Source organism: Strix aluco, chromosome 10 (genome assembly GCF_031877795.1).
Source record: "Strix aluco isolate bStrAlu1 chromosome 10, bStrAlu1.hap1, whole genome shotgun sequence".
NCBI lineage: Eukaryota > Metazoa > Chordata > Aves > Strigiformes > Strigidae > Strix > Strix aluco.
In genome coordinates this window covers 15,706,783-15,721,879 of record NC_133940.1, presented here as the reverse complement: position 1 = coordinate 15,721,879, position 15,097 = coordinate 15,706,783, and the positions used below count along the sequence as shown (strand labels likewise).

The 15,097-nt window shown below is 52.4% G+C and overlaps 2 protein-coding genes across 4 annotated transcripts; both read left to right on the top strand.

The window, feature by feature from the left end:
* On the top strand, nucleotides 1-2,070 carry ASB12 (ankyrin repeat and SOCS box containing 12). Its single transcript, XM_074835393.1, is given in 3 exon segments — nucleotides 1-50; nucleotides 52-841; nucleotides 1,853-2,070. Coding segments are annotated over 3 exon segments (960 nt in total). The 5' UTR covers nucleotides 1-14; the 3' UTR covers nucleotides 1,987-2,070.
* A 2,360-nt stretch (nucleotides 2,071-4,430) lies between these two features.
* Nucleotides 4,431-14,582, top strand: AMER1 (APC membrane recruitment protein 1). Of its 3 annotated transcripts, none has more exons than XM_074835389.1 (3): nucleotides 4,431-4,454; nucleotides 6,294-9,018; nucleotides 9,301-14,582. In XM_074835389.1, exons 2-3 carry the CDS (start codon nucleotides 6,364-6,366, stop codon nucleotides 9,712-9,714), a joined length of 3,069 nt encoding a protein of 1,022 aa, XP_074691490.1. In that variant the 5' UTR covers nucleotides 4,431-4,454; nucleotides 6,294-6,363; the 3' UTR covers nucleotides 9,715-14,582. The 3 variants fall into 3 exon arrangements, with proteins under 3 accessions (XP_074691490.1, XP_074691491.1, XP_074691489.1); XM_074835390.1 differs by having other exon boundaries at nucleotides 6,294-9,139; nucleotides 9,301-9,651; XM_074835388.1 differs by having other exon boundaries at nucleotides 6,294-14,582.
* Nucleotides 14,583-15,097: the final 515 nt, after the last annotated feature.

Sequence of the window (15,097 nt, the reverse complement as noted above, 5' to 3'; positions counted from 1 at the left end):
TGGCTTTACGTTTTATGATGAAAGTGGTACACGGGAGACAGACCAAAAACAATGAGCCTAATGGATATCACTAAAATGTTCTCCATGCTCCAGCCTAGAGAAGATGAAGAAGACAATGGAGAAAGCGAGGAGCTGAACCGAGCAGTATCTGAGGATGATTATGAAACCCTAGATAACCTCTTATCCCAAGACAAGTACAAGAGGTTCATCAACCGCAGGAGTGGCTGGGGTGTACCCAGCACCCCCCTGCGCCTGGCTGCCACCTGGGGCTGTCTCAGGAGTGTGAAGGTCCTCTTGGCCCATGGGGCGGAGGTAGACAGCCTGGATGTGAAGGCTCAAACCCCTCTCTTCATGGCAGTCAGCAATGGCCACCGGGAATGCGTGAAGGTCCTCCTGGATGCGGGGGCCAGCCCCGTTGGCAGCATCTACAACAATTGCTCGCCACTGCTCATCGCCGCGAGGGATGGGAATGTGGACATCCTGCGGCAGCTCCTGGACCACGGCGCAGAAACCAACGTTCAAGCAAGGCTGCCCGAGTGGGCTGCTAACTCGGTGGCTTGTTCCGGTCCCCTCTACCTCGCTGCCGTGTATGGGCACCTGGAGTGCTTTAAGATGCTGTTGCTTTACGGTGCCGATCCTGACTATAACTGCACTGAGGAGAGGGTGATTGCCCAGATCAAGGAGCCCAAGACTCTGCTGGAAACCTGCCTGAGGCACGGCTGCAGGAGCAATTTCATCAAGCTGCTCATTGACTTTGGAGCCAACGTGTACTTGCCCAATGACACAGTATATGAGATGGCACCCCACAGTGAGGGCCTGGATCTGCTGCTGCAGGCGAGAGGTAATCTCTGTGTGTGGCCCCGGGGCTGGAAATGAGCATTAATTTTGCTCATTTGGGTGCAAGTGGCTTCAGATTCCCCTCCCCTTTACCTCTGCTTTCCAATAGCCTTACCCAGGCTTTCCTACAAGGTTCAACTCCCTTTGCAGCATCACTTTACTGCATGGGTCTCTCTAGTCTTAAACTTCTGAGTATTACCACTGTTTTACTCTGAACTCTTATTCCTCCCTCTCCCCCAACAATTGCTGTGTTCAAGCCAAAAACCCCAAGTCTCCAATACTGAACACAGCAGGAGAAGGACATCACAAGTTTATGGAGAATAGGTCCACCACCAGTGGTTAAATCTGATGGCTTAGATATATAGGCTACCACAGGAAATTCCTGAAACAAATTGCTGGGACTTGGAGGAGACTGTCACAGGAGGGCTTGATTCCAATTAATATCCACCAAATATCCTCAATTTCTACTGCTGGCTGTGACGGGAGGTGAGTTACCTTGTTTAGGATCTGGGGCGTGACGCGGTGCAGCCACCATGTACATTTACATGGTTATCTTCCCTCTTGGACTCACCACAGCATCTGCTTTTCATGAATATTTCTAGACACTTGCTAAACTGCTTTCAGTGAGGATCCTTGGCATGGTCAGTGCTGGTCTGGAGCACACAGGGATTTCCACAGCCTGTTTTTTCCACTTAATATCAGTCTGTTGGGTTAAAGGCTGCTTTTTGACATTCCTCTCCTTTCTGCTGCTCAACTTTGGCTCTCCTGTACTATGTCCAGAAAAACTGCATTTATTTCCGTATGACAGTGGAAGATTTCATCTCTGTATGCCCAGCTCCAGTGAAGCACATGCTATGAAGCTTGTGGCTGAATATGCAGCGTCACCAGCCCTAGCAAAGACATTTCATTTTGGTCTATCGATGTCCCTTGGCTTAGGATAATGCCCGGTTTGGAGGGGAGCAGGGTTGTGTGTCTTGAAGGTGACCATCTCATTTTCCTCCCTCTCCTTACGCAGCTCATCCCAAGTCCTTGATGTCTCAGTCCAGGCTGGCGATGAGACGCCTCCTGAAACAGGCTGGCCGCCCGCCCACCCTCGGCGAGCTGGAGATCCCGGCGGTCCTGGCAAACTACCTCCAACACCAGCCGTGATGCACAGCCCACCCTACCTTCCCCGTAGATGTGTCGAGCACCCAAATTAAAAGACGCTCTGATAGCTGCTCAGGGTGAAACCGATGTGGATTTGTGGTTGCAAAGTAATTTTTGTTTATGTCTCCAAAAAGCAGCGCCCGTGCAAAAAGGTGGTAAGGGAAGGGGGGGAGAAAACAGAGACCTCAGCTCCTGCTTCACATTGGCGTGATGGTAGAGCAGGATCTGATTTGGCTGTGTTTGGCTTTAAACTTTCTTTACTGAAGGACTTTACACCTTTAATTGATACTGGTTGGAGAAGGAGCTGGGAAAATGTGTGGAGGGCAGAGGGAGAGGAGCAAAGGCTGCTTTTACCTCCTCCTCTCCTGGGTAAGAGTGAGAAGGAGGGAGGCACAACCAGGCTTCATACCTGTGGGTTTTCCCCGCAGCGTGGCCTCAGCTGCCTTCAAACCCCCTTTCCCAGAGAGGTTTCCAAGTGCCTCCTTTGCGTGCTCCTGACCCTGAGGGCACGTTGGTGCAAAGCCCGGTGCTCCCAGGTGATGGAACAGGCAGGGGCTGGGGTAAGTATCCAGAGTCTCCACACTCCCTGACTCTTGTCTCCCTGCCCCAGCTCTGTCTTTAGACATCTTACCTCAGAAGCAGTTCATGTTATGGCCGAGGGCTCTTTTGTGATTTGCCAGGTTTGGGGTTTTTTAATTAAAAATGTTGCTACTATTCTTATTAAACTATTGTGACCTGTTTGGTGAAATATCCTTTAATCAGAAGAGCCTGGCAGCCCAGCTGGCATTGTTTGGAAGGGATGCTGGGAAATGCTGCAGCTGGGGAATTTCGGACTGAGCCTGGAGCAGTGCCGCCCTCCAGCCGCTCCTGCCTTCGCCAGGTCTCTCCAGCTCTCGTGACCAGCGACGGGGACAACGTGGATGAGCCTTAGACATCACCCCCACCAGTGGTGGCTGGAGGAGCCATCGGATAAACCACGCTGCTCCTCGGCAGCTCAGCACACACCTGCCAGTGACGCTCTGGACCGCTTTTGGGATGCAGCAGAATACATCCCCTACGGTTTAGTCCCCCCCTACCCGAATCGCATCTCAAACACAAGTGCTGTTGAGGCAGAGGCACATGGCCTTCAGGAGCTTCTAGGATTGCCCTTTGCAAAACACAGGAGTGTTTTTGCATTATTTATAGGCTTGTTTCAAATGTTGTAGAATCTATTAATCAGCGTCTATTAATTAGGCTGTGGGGCATCTCCCGAGGGGAGCATTAGGGCTTTGAATTAGCCGGGACAAAGCGTTGGGAATCACTCTGTGAGGAATGGTGCAGGGGCTGGGAAAAGGGGCTGGTGGATCTAACGGGTCTTGCTCTTCTCTAGCCCCCCTCAAAGCAGCCTCTTCTCTGGGGGGAGGTGGATTAAAGGCACAAGGAATCAGGGCAGCAGGAGGGTGGATGCCCTTGACCTCCATGGCAGCAGCTCTGTAGCTGTCTTCTGCTGGGGAGTGCTGGGTATAACTGTGTAGGGGCACTAAGCTGCTGCTAGAAACCCGATGATTTCAGCTGGAAATGCTCCAGCATGCTGGGAAGCTTAATTTTATGGGGCCTTTATAAAGTGATGACAAATGCAGACGGTATCTAGTCTGCTAGAGCAGCACAAGGTCTTCCTCCAAAGGATCTGAGGTTGGTTTGTGCTCTGATTTGGGCTGCCATCACCCAAAATAATCCCTCTGACCTGTCGCCCCCTGCCTCAGAGTGGCGGTGATGGGGATGGGGCCACCCTGCCCGGGAAGGGATCAAAACAACCACATTTTGGGAGGAATGATCCTAAAGAAGTGGCTCCAGCCAGCTGCTCCTCTGTCGTTTCCCCCGTTTTTTAAGGTGTTCCCTTTAATTTTGGTCTTGCAGGGGCTCCGTTTCCACGCGGCTGGTGTGGGTTTCCCCAGGCCGAGGGCGTGGCCGTGGGGACCCGTGGGGCCCTCGGGATCTGGGCTCCCCAAGCCGGGGCGGTGGGTGACACGCAGGAACAGTGACACGCGCTACCCCGGCACACGCGCGCGCTCGCGCTGTCACGCGGCGGCGCGCACGTCCCAGACACCCGCGGCGCGACGGCGCCACGCGCCTCGCGTCACTGCCCCCCCGCCCCCCCGCGGGTGTCAGCACGTCACGCGCGCTGCCACGCCCCCCCCCCCGCGGGGCGCAGCGGCAGCAGCGCGCACTGCCTCCCGCCCCCGCCACACCCTGGAGCGACGTCACAGCGGCCGCGCCCCCCCCCGCGGGGACCACGCCCCCTTCCGCCGGACAGCCCCCGCCTCGGCCACGCCCCCTTCCGTCACGGAGACCACGCCCCCCTCGCCGCGCCGGGCGGACCCGCTGCCCCGGCGGCCAGTTGCCGGCGGCCTGGGCTGGCCCGGCCCGCGCCCCCCGCCCTTCTCCCCCCCCCCCCCCCCCCCCCCTTGGGCCGCAGCCGCCCCGCGCAGCCGGTAAGTGCCGGGGGGCGGGGGCGGGGGGGCCGGTGGTGCGCGGCTGCCCTGCGGCTGGCGAGCGGGCCCCGGCCCCGGCGGTGCCGCCAGCCGGCGCGGCGGGCGGTCGGGCGAGGCTCTCCCGAGGCGTTCGGCCGCGGGGCTGGGCCCGTCCCTCTCCGGTCGCCTCCCGTAGCGCTGAGGTGGCCGCGCGGTTTCGTGGATGCTCGCCAAACTTTGGCGAGCCCGGCTGAGCGAAAGGCGAGCACCGAGGAGGGGAAGAGCCGTGGCCTCTGCCGCCTTTCCTCTGGCCGGGGCGAGGGGCCCGGGCCATGGGGTCCCCTTCCAGGGCCAGCAGCTCCCCTCTGGACGTGCCCTCCTCGTTCCCATCCCGAGGGCCGGCGGCGGGACCGGCCGCTTCCCCCAGCATCCCCAGGTCTGCCCTTGGCCGCCCCGGGAAGCCGAGCGTGGGTGAAGCGCTGCCTTTCCTTATTGTGTTGGGCTTTTTTTGTTTTTTAAAACCCTGTTTTCATATTTTATTGGCAGTGGTGTTTGCCCTCGGTGACTTTATTTTTCTGGCATCTATAAACAGCTGTGTCTCTTGATGCCAGCGCTGATGCGGAGCCAGAGCGAAATAATTTTCAAATTGAATTTTGGAAATCTTGTTCCCGTTTCATTTCAAACCCCCCCTCTACTTTTTAAGCAGTCTGCGTCTACAGATGCACGTGTATGATTTTCTTTCAGGCCTATCTAACCTGATCCCTGCAGAAAGGCTCCAGAGAAAACCCAGCAGTGCTCCAGAGAGTCTTTGGGGGCATCTAGGACTCCAGAAAGGCTCTTGGGCTGACCTGGAAAAGCCCAGTTTGTCGGTGCAAAGGGGGGTTTGCCTGCCAGGTGAACGCCAGGGGTTATCATTAGTTATAGAGGCAAAGCATCACTGCATTCTTCCCCACACTTAATCAAAAAAAAAAAAAAATTTAGATTTCAGGTTTGCTGTTGGGTTGCAGGAGCTAGAGGCCATCATTTTTAGTTTGGGACCTCTGGCTAAACACTACGGAAAGCTTCACCAGCCTCACACTAGTAAGACCTAAGCCTCAGGCTTTACAGCTTAGCAACATGTTACAATTTTTACTGCATTTACTTTCTCCAACCTCACCTCTGCAAAAAACTTTATTTTAGTTCTTTTGTTTCTGACATCAGTCTAGGATCAAATTTAAAACCTACCTTTCTGCTTCTGAGATAATCTGGTCAGGGTGGTTCATGGTGGATGTTTTTAACGCAATTCTTTCTTGCTGGGCAGGTGATTTTAAAAACAACTGAAATTTCCTTGGGGAAAAAAAAAAAGTATAGTAAACAGCTTTCTTCCTGGATACGTGTTTAGGGTAAGGGCTGCATCCTGATCTGGATCTTTGTCAAAATGCTCAAAACCTGATGCTAGGTCTGGGAGAGCTGGAAGTGGGTTTGGCGGGTGTCAGTCCCTCTCCTTGCTGGAGCAGCCTGTTTCCCCACTGAAAGGCAGCTGGTAACTGAACCCAGTTGCCCCGGTGGCAAAAAGGCCAGGAAGCCAAAGGGGTTAGAGTGAGGTGGCTCAGGGGTCAGACCTGCCTGTCCCTGTGCAACTGGGATGCTACTGAATGGAGACACGTGGTTTTCCTGCACTTGCAAACTGGTATATTTAAGCATTATGTTGTTTTCGTACCTGGCTTTAAGGAGCGGAGGGAGCTGAGTGGCTGTCAGAGGCTTTTGTGGCTCCAGTTCCAGCTGGCAACAAAGCTCTTTGCCTCGTGACACCTCTGTGCCTCTGGCGTTGCACCGTCTGCTGCCATCTCCTCACCTCTCTCCCCTTTCTCTTTGCTCTAGGTCAGCTGTTGTGCTTCGATCTCTGCGCCCAGAAGAGGACTCTGCTACCAAAGTCATCGTTTCCAGCTAGATGCACCCGAACCGACCAGCTGCCATGGAAACGGGCTGCACGGAGGAGCCTGCCCGGACCAGGTCTCAGTCGGTGGTCTGTGGGCAGCAGGAGGGAAGTGACCAGCGGTGGGAGGAGAGTGGGGACCGGCTGCCTGAGCCAGGCAATGCCTCTGTCGCGGCTGCAGAGCCACAGCAGCCTCAGCCACCCCCTGGCAAGCTGAAGAAAACGGCTTTCAAACTGTTCGGAGGGAAGAGGAGCATCTGTACACTGCCCAGTTTCTTTGGAGGCAGAAGCAAAGGCCAGGGGAAAGTAGCCTCTAAAAAGGGCCTCATTAAATGCAAGACCCATGATGGGCTCAGCGGTGCTGCATATGACAAGGGCAGTGGGGTGCAGCTGGAAAGCCCTTCAGAGGGGAGCAGGGACACACATCCTTGCCCTTTGCCGAGCTCCCAAAGCGCTCACTTGGCCATAGACACCAGCACCAAGTTTGATTTCAGTCAGCAGGACAGCTCTCCACCTGGGAGTATCGAGGGCTGTGAGAAAAAGCCCAACGGAGATAAGTCCTCCTTTCCCAGACCCAAAAAAGGCCTGAAAGGATTTTTTAACAGCATCCGGCGTCACCGGAAGAGCAAGGTTGCCGAGTGTGAGAAGGCAGAGCTCCCCGAGTGGACTGGGGATTCAGAGGAGACCAGCAAAACTCCTGGGGTGGGAGTGGAGAGCCGAGGGGCTGCGGAGGGAAGGGGACTGGGGCCTGTCCCTCTTGCCGTGGCCTGCCTGGGGAGCTCAGAGGATGACCACTCGGTAGGCACAGCCGCCAACTGTGGCGAGGGTGCCGAGACCGGCTGTCTCGCGGCTGATGAAGGCAGCTCCAAGGGCGACGTGGTGGCAATGCCGGGGAAGAGGGACCTTCTGGATACGAAATCAGAGGCTGATGCTGTTGACTGCACAGAGTTTGACCATGGCAATCTGCTGCTGGCCTTTCATCCAGACTTCATGGACAACGACCCTCCCTGCCTACACTCTGGGGACCTGCTAAGCATCATGTTAGGAGATGTCACTTCCCTGAAGAGCTTCGATTCCCTGACGGGGTGTGGAGATGACATTGCTGAGCCTGACATCGCTGAGAGCACCATCTCTGTGGAGCGCAGCAGAGATGCTACTAAACGGAGCTCCTGCCTGGTCACCTACCAGGGCGGTGGGGAGGAGATGGCCATACCTGAGGAGGCAGAGGAGTACCTCCACCAGATATGGAACAGCAACGCGGCAGGGGACAGGAACTACGGAGCCCAGGTGTCGAGTAGCAGTTTGGAGACCCATGCCTTGCACGAGGCAGAAGCCCACCCCTACGTGGGGGACGCGATGGATGGTGTTGACCTCCTGACACCACAGAGTGACCAGCAAGAGTCTGCCCCTAATAGTGATGAGGGTTATTACGACTCCACCACGCCAGGGCCAGAGGATGAAGCCGGAGATGGGCTCGGTGAGATCAAGAAGGACCGTCTTCCCAGAGACAGTTACAGCGGTGATGCACTTTATGAATTTGATGCTCTCATGAGTCCCTCTCACGGGGAGGAGTCCCTGTTTGAGAGCAAAGTCTCACGCCCAGGGATCTTCAGCTACTTCTTGGACTTCTGCCTCCCTGCCGAGAAGAGCCTGATCCAGATGATGGATCAGAAAAGAGGGGTGATGGAAACAGAAGAAGAGCGGCTAGCAGCCATTCAGAAAGAGCTGCTGTACTGGGAGCTGCAGAGGGAACCGCTACTGAAACGACTTGATGTTCCCAGCAAGGAGAAGTGTCCCCGGGAAAAGCAGTGCGTTGAATGTAAAACTAGAGCAGCCAGCTCAATTGGCAAGAATCAGAGTGGCCTTGGTAGTGAGCAGATGGCCTCACATGCCCTAAACAGGGGTGTGAATAGTGGGGTTTTGGTGGCTAGAGCTGAAAATCCAGAGTGGAGGGATTTTCCAGGGACTCTGTGTCCAGAAAACTGTTACAACAGCCAAAAAGCCCAAGGAAGTTGCCTTATTCAGCTCACAAAAAAGAACTCAGGGTTCGATTCGGACCTGGATTGTGGGTTGTTTGGGGGCTCCATCCACAGTGGCGTAGCCCCAGCCAAAGCAGGGATGTTCCCTAGCTATGGACTCCCAGAGCATGAGCGTGGCAGTGGAGTGGAGATCACCACTGGCAAGCCCCAGGTGGGCAGCGAGCGTGAGCCTGAGCATGCTGTGAGCTTCTCGCAAGCACTGGTGGAGTTCGCCAGCAGTGGGACCCTCTTCTCCAGCCTCTCCGAAAGTCTGGGGAGCTCTGCCTCCGGCTCTTCCTTCACCCAGAACCTTCCTGCCCTCCCCACCATGGTCACCTTTGACGTTGTTGATGTGGAGCAGGAAGGAGAAGGGGAGTGCGAGCAGCATCCCGAGATGAATGCTGGCGAGGACATTGCTGAGGCCTTTGATGATGGCTACGGACGGAAAGAGTCGTTGGCTGAATGTGACGAGAGAATGTCCCCGGGGTACTCCCCGGGCTCCTTCCAGAGCTGCAACTGGGGTGTTGCCAGCCTGCCCCGCCACCTCCGCCTCCACGGGCTGAGCCCCTCCATGCCAGCACCACTCTCTGTCGCCCGGAGGAGCCGGTCACTTGACACGGAGAGCCTGGAGTTTGAGCTTGCCGACTCGCAGGTTGCCAAGAGCGGCCTTCAGCCGAGCCAGCTCTGGTCGAAGTGGGAGGGTGGCAAAAAGGATTTGGGTGGAGCAAGGAGGAGCAGGAGCAAGGAGGAGGGCGAGCTGGTGGCTCCTGATGGTGGGCTGAGCTGGCTGGGCTTGCAGCCCATCCAGCATGACACCGACACGGCTGCTGGTGGGGTGAAGCACTGGGGTTTCGCTACGGCTGCTGCGATGGAGAGTGCCTGGGAGCCATCAGAGCAGCCAGGCACCGTGTCCCCTTTCCTGTCTCTTTCCCAGAATGTCGCTGGAGACACTCCAGACAGGCGGCCCCAAGAGCTGGAGCTGAACAGGCACCCGCTCAGGCCCTCCAATTTACCTCTGCAGACCGACACGAGGCGATTCCGGGAGACAGCCAGTCCCTACAGGTACCAGGGAGAAGTCGCTGCCAAAAAGCTGGCCCGCTTGTTACCCTTGGGAGAAACAGAGCCCGAGCTGCCCCCGAGCTGTAGTTTCTCTTGCTCCCCGGAGAAACGCGCCAAGTGCAAACCCGTCGGCATCGCCCAGGGCGTGCCTCAGCATCCCAATGGCAGCACCGACACGGTAAAGAGCCCGGAGTGCTGTGGAGAGCCCCTGAAAGGCAGAGCTTCCCCTGGCCACGCGCTGCCTGCCGGCTGCCGGAGCACTGCTGTGAGCGTCACCGAAGCTGAATAGCTGCTCCGGGGAGGGTGTGAAAAAGGTTGCAAAGGGCAGGGAGGGAGAAAGTAAACATTAACGAGCAATTTGTGAGTGACTTGAATTTAGACCTGGACTGATAAGGATGAGCTCCTCTCCCACAGCCATGGCGCATGGTCTGGCCGCTGCGGATGCTCTGGCGGGGTTCAGAGTTGCCTCCGGGCTTCATACGTTAACGCTGAGGCACTTGTTTTCCAGTGCGAGCTGCCACGCTCTTGAATGCCAAGTGCAGTAGCAGCACCTGGCATGCGCTCGCGTTGCTGCTAGAATACACGCTGGGCGCGGACCCGTTGCTAACGTGGCAGGTTTGGGTTTTTTCTGCAGGATTGGAGCTGGGGGACCAAGCCTTGGGGAAACTTGTGAGAGAAATTGAGTTTCTTCTTCCTCTTCTCTGTGAAATGTTTTGGTTCAGGCTCACTTTGAATGTCTTCTATCTCAGTCTTGATTTGGGAAGGCTGGGAGGAAGGATGCTGGTTATTTCCAGAGCAAGGACAGGAGGCAAGTCAGCTGAAAGGGGAACTTTGCAGTAATATTTTTATTTATTATTTTTTTCCTTTGCCCCAAAGGAAAGCAGGAGCTTTTGTGTGCGTGCTGATGATGTTTTCCAGGTCTAGTTTTAATTTGCTCAGAGATACTGTGCTAGGAGAGATGTGCTGTTGATGGTGTCCGTTTTAAGAACAAAGTGTTGGTCCCTTCTTTGTCGTGGTCTGTCTTCACAGTGTGTAATTGCTGATTGAAACAACCTTTCCTGTGCTTTGTCCCACGCTCCTTGCCTCTCCCAGGCCATGGGCACACGGATGAGGTCTTTGAAATAAGCTAAATTTGCATCGTGCTGGTAGCTGTGAAGTTGCCGATGCTCTTACTTTCTTCAAAAGGAAGTTTTGTGGGTTGTTGTTTTTGTTTTTTTTTTTAAATTATTTTACAATTGTTTTCTTTGCATAGACTCATACAAGGAAAGTATTCTGTTAATTGGAATACAGGATGTAACGCAGCCTAAATTAGGCTTCACAACTTCTTCCTCCTAACTGGAGGGAACAAAAAAGCTGGAGGTTGCTGCAGGTTTTGGATTTCTTTTTCCTCTTCGAAGGAGCGTGGAGGAGGGACATGAGCTAAGGAGACAGACTTTGTCAGAGGAGGTTGTGCGAGCTCCTGGAAACATCTATTTCAGGCCATTGGTCCTTGAGGCGTCTCCCATGTCCTCCGTGATCTCAAACACGCTTGTCTCTAAACCAAACCTCCCTGTCTGTGACTTACAAAGCTTCTTCCTTCTTCTGTCCAAGCTCTGTATTCTGATTTTAATTCAGTTACTGAGGATGATTTTTGTTCCCCTCACCCCAAGTTGCCCCTTTTCTGCTTTTTTTTTTCAGCAGTTTGTAGCATTAAAAAAAAAAAATCATGAACTGGAAATATCAGAGTTTTCTCCCATCTCCGGAGCAGTGTGGGGCAAGGGGCAGCTCTGCCCAGCCCTAACTTGCTTTTCCTGCTGACTCCTGCCCACGGCGGGGAACCCCCCTGCTGCTGTCTGGACCAGCAGCCCCACACGGATGTGGCTCCCATTGGAAACGTCAGCAACTCCCTGCATCCCTGTATTTACAGGCACAAGCAGCTGGTTTGGGTTTGTTTTCCCCACCTCGCCCAAGCAAAATGAGGTCCCGATACTTCTTTTTTGAGAAGGGACTCCGTACTACCCTGTCCTTATATATATATCTGTGAAGGAGCAGGGAAAGGCAAAGCCAGGCTTTGCTTGCCTGCGGTCCAATTTAACGTGTTTTTTTTTTCTTTCCTAAACAGACTGCTGAGGCTAGAGTAGACCCATCTGTGTATCCATGGGCTTAAACCTTAATTTTTCAGTATTTCCTACCAGTATTCCTGCAGGGAGTTATTGCAGGAACCTGCCATGCCACGTTTATTTCTCCTGTCCCTTTGTGCAACCAGAGAGGATTTTGTGGGACAAACCTGGCCCTTGATGCTGCTTCTGCTCCACATCCCCAACCTGGAGAGGAGAACATGATAGACCAGTGAAGGGTCCCCCCACCTCTGAGGTGTGAGTGCAGTCTCCCCTTGTTAGCACAGCGTGTGAGCGTCTGCTAATGAATATTGCCTAATTGGAACTGGCTCCCCTCTTGCTCAGAGTAAGGACAGGGTCAGGTCTCGTCACTGCACATCTCACTGCCACTCACAAAATAAAAACCACAAGCAAGTACTGCTGGCGACACTGGAGACGTCGTCACGCAGACAGGCATTCGCAGTAATTGCTTGGCCTGAGCAGCAGCCCCTGACTGTTTTTTTAATTACTATTTTATTTTAGCGTGTCACCAAAGGCATCTTGCGGGTTAAGGGGGTTTTTGCGTAGTGTTCTGTTTAGACATGGTGCAGCCTTTGCCAAAGTCTTGGTGAGGTATGAAAGTGTCTCGGTGCTAAAATGAATGTTCAGTGCATGTCTCTAGGAATAATTCTTTTGGTTGTAGGTACGTAATGGAAAGGCTTAGTGAAAACAGCTTCTAGACTCGAATGTGTGAAAGCAATACAGCCAAGACTTGATAATCTGACTTTATACCAAAGGTTTCTCCTCTTAATTTAATGTGAACTAAATGAAGCAAATATCTATTGATTTAAAATGAGTTTTCTAAAAGCATCTTTGGAGCTAATTTGCTGGATTATTGGTGTATTCCGCCCTATTAACCCAAAGAAATAAGAATTTTCAATGAGCTAATCCAGCCTGTAAATTATCGCTGCCATAGAGAGATTGGATTTCACTGCCTAATGTATTGTTCTTCCTAAAATACCGTCTGCCCCGGGATAAATAGAAACAGATCTTCTGGTCTTGATGTGGATCAAGCTGTTAGTCAAATACTGCCTTACCCAAGGAACTCAAATTTGAGAGTGGTAATTGAGGCTTTTTATGAAAAAGGGCTTCCGAACCAAAAATAAGTCATAAAAATCAGGAATAGTAGATTGTCTTGCCAAGATATTAAGGAAAAACTTCCCTGGAGGAACTTGCCTGAATACGTCCCTTCCAGGGAAGGTCTTTGCCTCAAAGCGATGAATTGTGGCTGTTAACTTGCGATGAAACCACCGACGTTCGGGTCAGTCTACCAAGTAATTCTGTATTGCATTTTGGGGACTTTGGGTTTTTTTTGTTTGCTTTTATACACATAAGAAAATGGTCGATTTTATCTATTTTTGTATAGTTTTGCATTTTATATTCACAGGGAAATTTTATGGACTGTTCTTTTACTCGTGTGCATTGTCTCTTAAAGTGGTGTGGTTTACTGTTCCGATGGAGAAAAGGCAATTATTGCTGCTGCTGCCACTGCCCGTGCAATGCAAGGAAACCACCTTGCTCCTCGTACCCTCCTGTAACGTGCTGTTCCACTTTATATCCAGGGCCAGCTCTGAAACCCAGCAGCCGGTCCGTTACCAATACACACGCTTGCTCTTTGCACACACCGCTGACACGTCTTTGTTTTAATACTGCTTTGTCACGCTCATCAACTGTTATTTCTTTTTTTAAGTTTTGTTTTTCATCTGAATTTGTGGACTTTGGTGATTTCTCCCCGAAAATGTTGTTGACTGTCTTTAAACTAGAAAACTGCAGATTTCAGCTGGGCTTTTCCCTTCTGTGTGCTTAAATTATTTTATCCAAAATTGGGGCTTTTCTTAAATCCCCGTGCAGGAGACGCTGTTGGTTGGTGCGTGGCGATGCTCTTGAAACAGGTGACGAATTTCCTCTCCCTTTGGTGTTCCCTGGCCAGGCTGGGAGTATTTAAATAATCCTGGGGTCGGCCTGGGATTACCGGGGTTTTTTGCCTTCTCCCCTCCTGTCACGCTAGGCTGGAGCTCCCCATGCCGCCTGCATTGCCAGCATCAGTAAAAGCATCCTCCTGGAATAATACTGCCTTGAATTTTGGGATCAGAAATGCAAGGAGAGCTTCTGGTAAGCTAAGAACCAACACTTGTTAATGTGGCTCTTCTTGCTTTTGTTTTTTATTTAGTTGAATGAATATGCTGCTTTGTTTGCTTGACTCTGTAGGAGTTGTGCCCCTGCAGAGTTTGCAACCCTGTGTGGGGTGTAAGGGCTGAAATAACTTCTCTGCAGAAGGCCACGGTGATTAATGGAGCAGACAAGAACAATGTCAAACAGTGATGTGCAAAAAGAAAATTAAATGCTGAAAAGCTAAAACATTACAGCCAAAAGCAAATTTTTTCCCCTTCTTTCCCCCCACCGCCAACGCCAGCAGGGATGGCAATTGCCACTGAGACATTTGGCTCTGCATAGATTTTTGTGTCTTTTAATTAAATAGCTCTTCACCTAATGGTGCTTTTTAAAATTTTTCTTAAATGGGTTTGCCCCCATTCCCAGCATGGGGACTGGATGGGCAGGTTGCTCCACAAACATTCCTGGGGCGCTTGGGCCCGCGCCACATTTCACATTCCCTCTGCCCCTTAATTTTGTGTCTCCTTCCTCTCCAGCTGGGCTACCTGCTCTACCTGCTGGCATTGAGTCATCCTAGAAGATACACTTGGGTGAAGTGATAACTTAAAATCTAGAAAAGCCTCTCAGTTCTAAAGAAAAAAAAATAATTAGCCCTTTTCACAGGTGGCCCTGTGCTTCCCCTCTGCCATCCCGCTGTGGGCAGGCTGCAGAGCTGGTCTGCAGGTGCCCTGGGAGCAGAGGTGGCTCCTCCCAAGTGACCGACTTGTCTGAATTTTGGTTTTTTTTTTTTTCATTTTCTTTCTGGTCTCATTGCTACTAGTCCTTTAAACTTTTTAATGTATTGATTGTGTTTTAAAATGAATGTTCCTTTCACTGAATTCTAATGAATAAACTTCAGATTTTTAGAGAACATTGGATTTCACTTGTGGTTTGGTTTTTTCCTGCTTGTTTTATGCTTGATTTAATCTTTTTCTTTTCCCTCCCCTCCTATCTCTTGATTATTTGCAAGTGAAGTGGCTTTTTCACTGGGAGAAGGGAACAGAAGAGATGCTTTAGAGAGCACAGCACACCGCTGGTCCGTAACACACTCCTCAGCCAAACCCCATGCCGTTAAATGAACCCCGCGAAATATCCATCATTTAAGGCACCAGCCCCTCAAACCTTCCCTCTTCATTTCTCGTCCTCTGCTGTCGCTGGGCTCGAGCGGTGGCCAGGGCTGATGTGGGTGATGGGGAGCAGAGATCGCGTGGCTCCGAGTTAGTGAAGCATCATCGTTGGCAGGGTCTGTCCTCGCAAGGTGCCAGCGGCCACAGGTGAGCTGGTACACGTCAGTGAGTCAGGCTGAGCTCACCAGGCTCCTTCCTTTTCAGCAAATTTTATTATAACAGGAATTTTGGTGGCATCCATGGGAGCTGGAAAACCAGT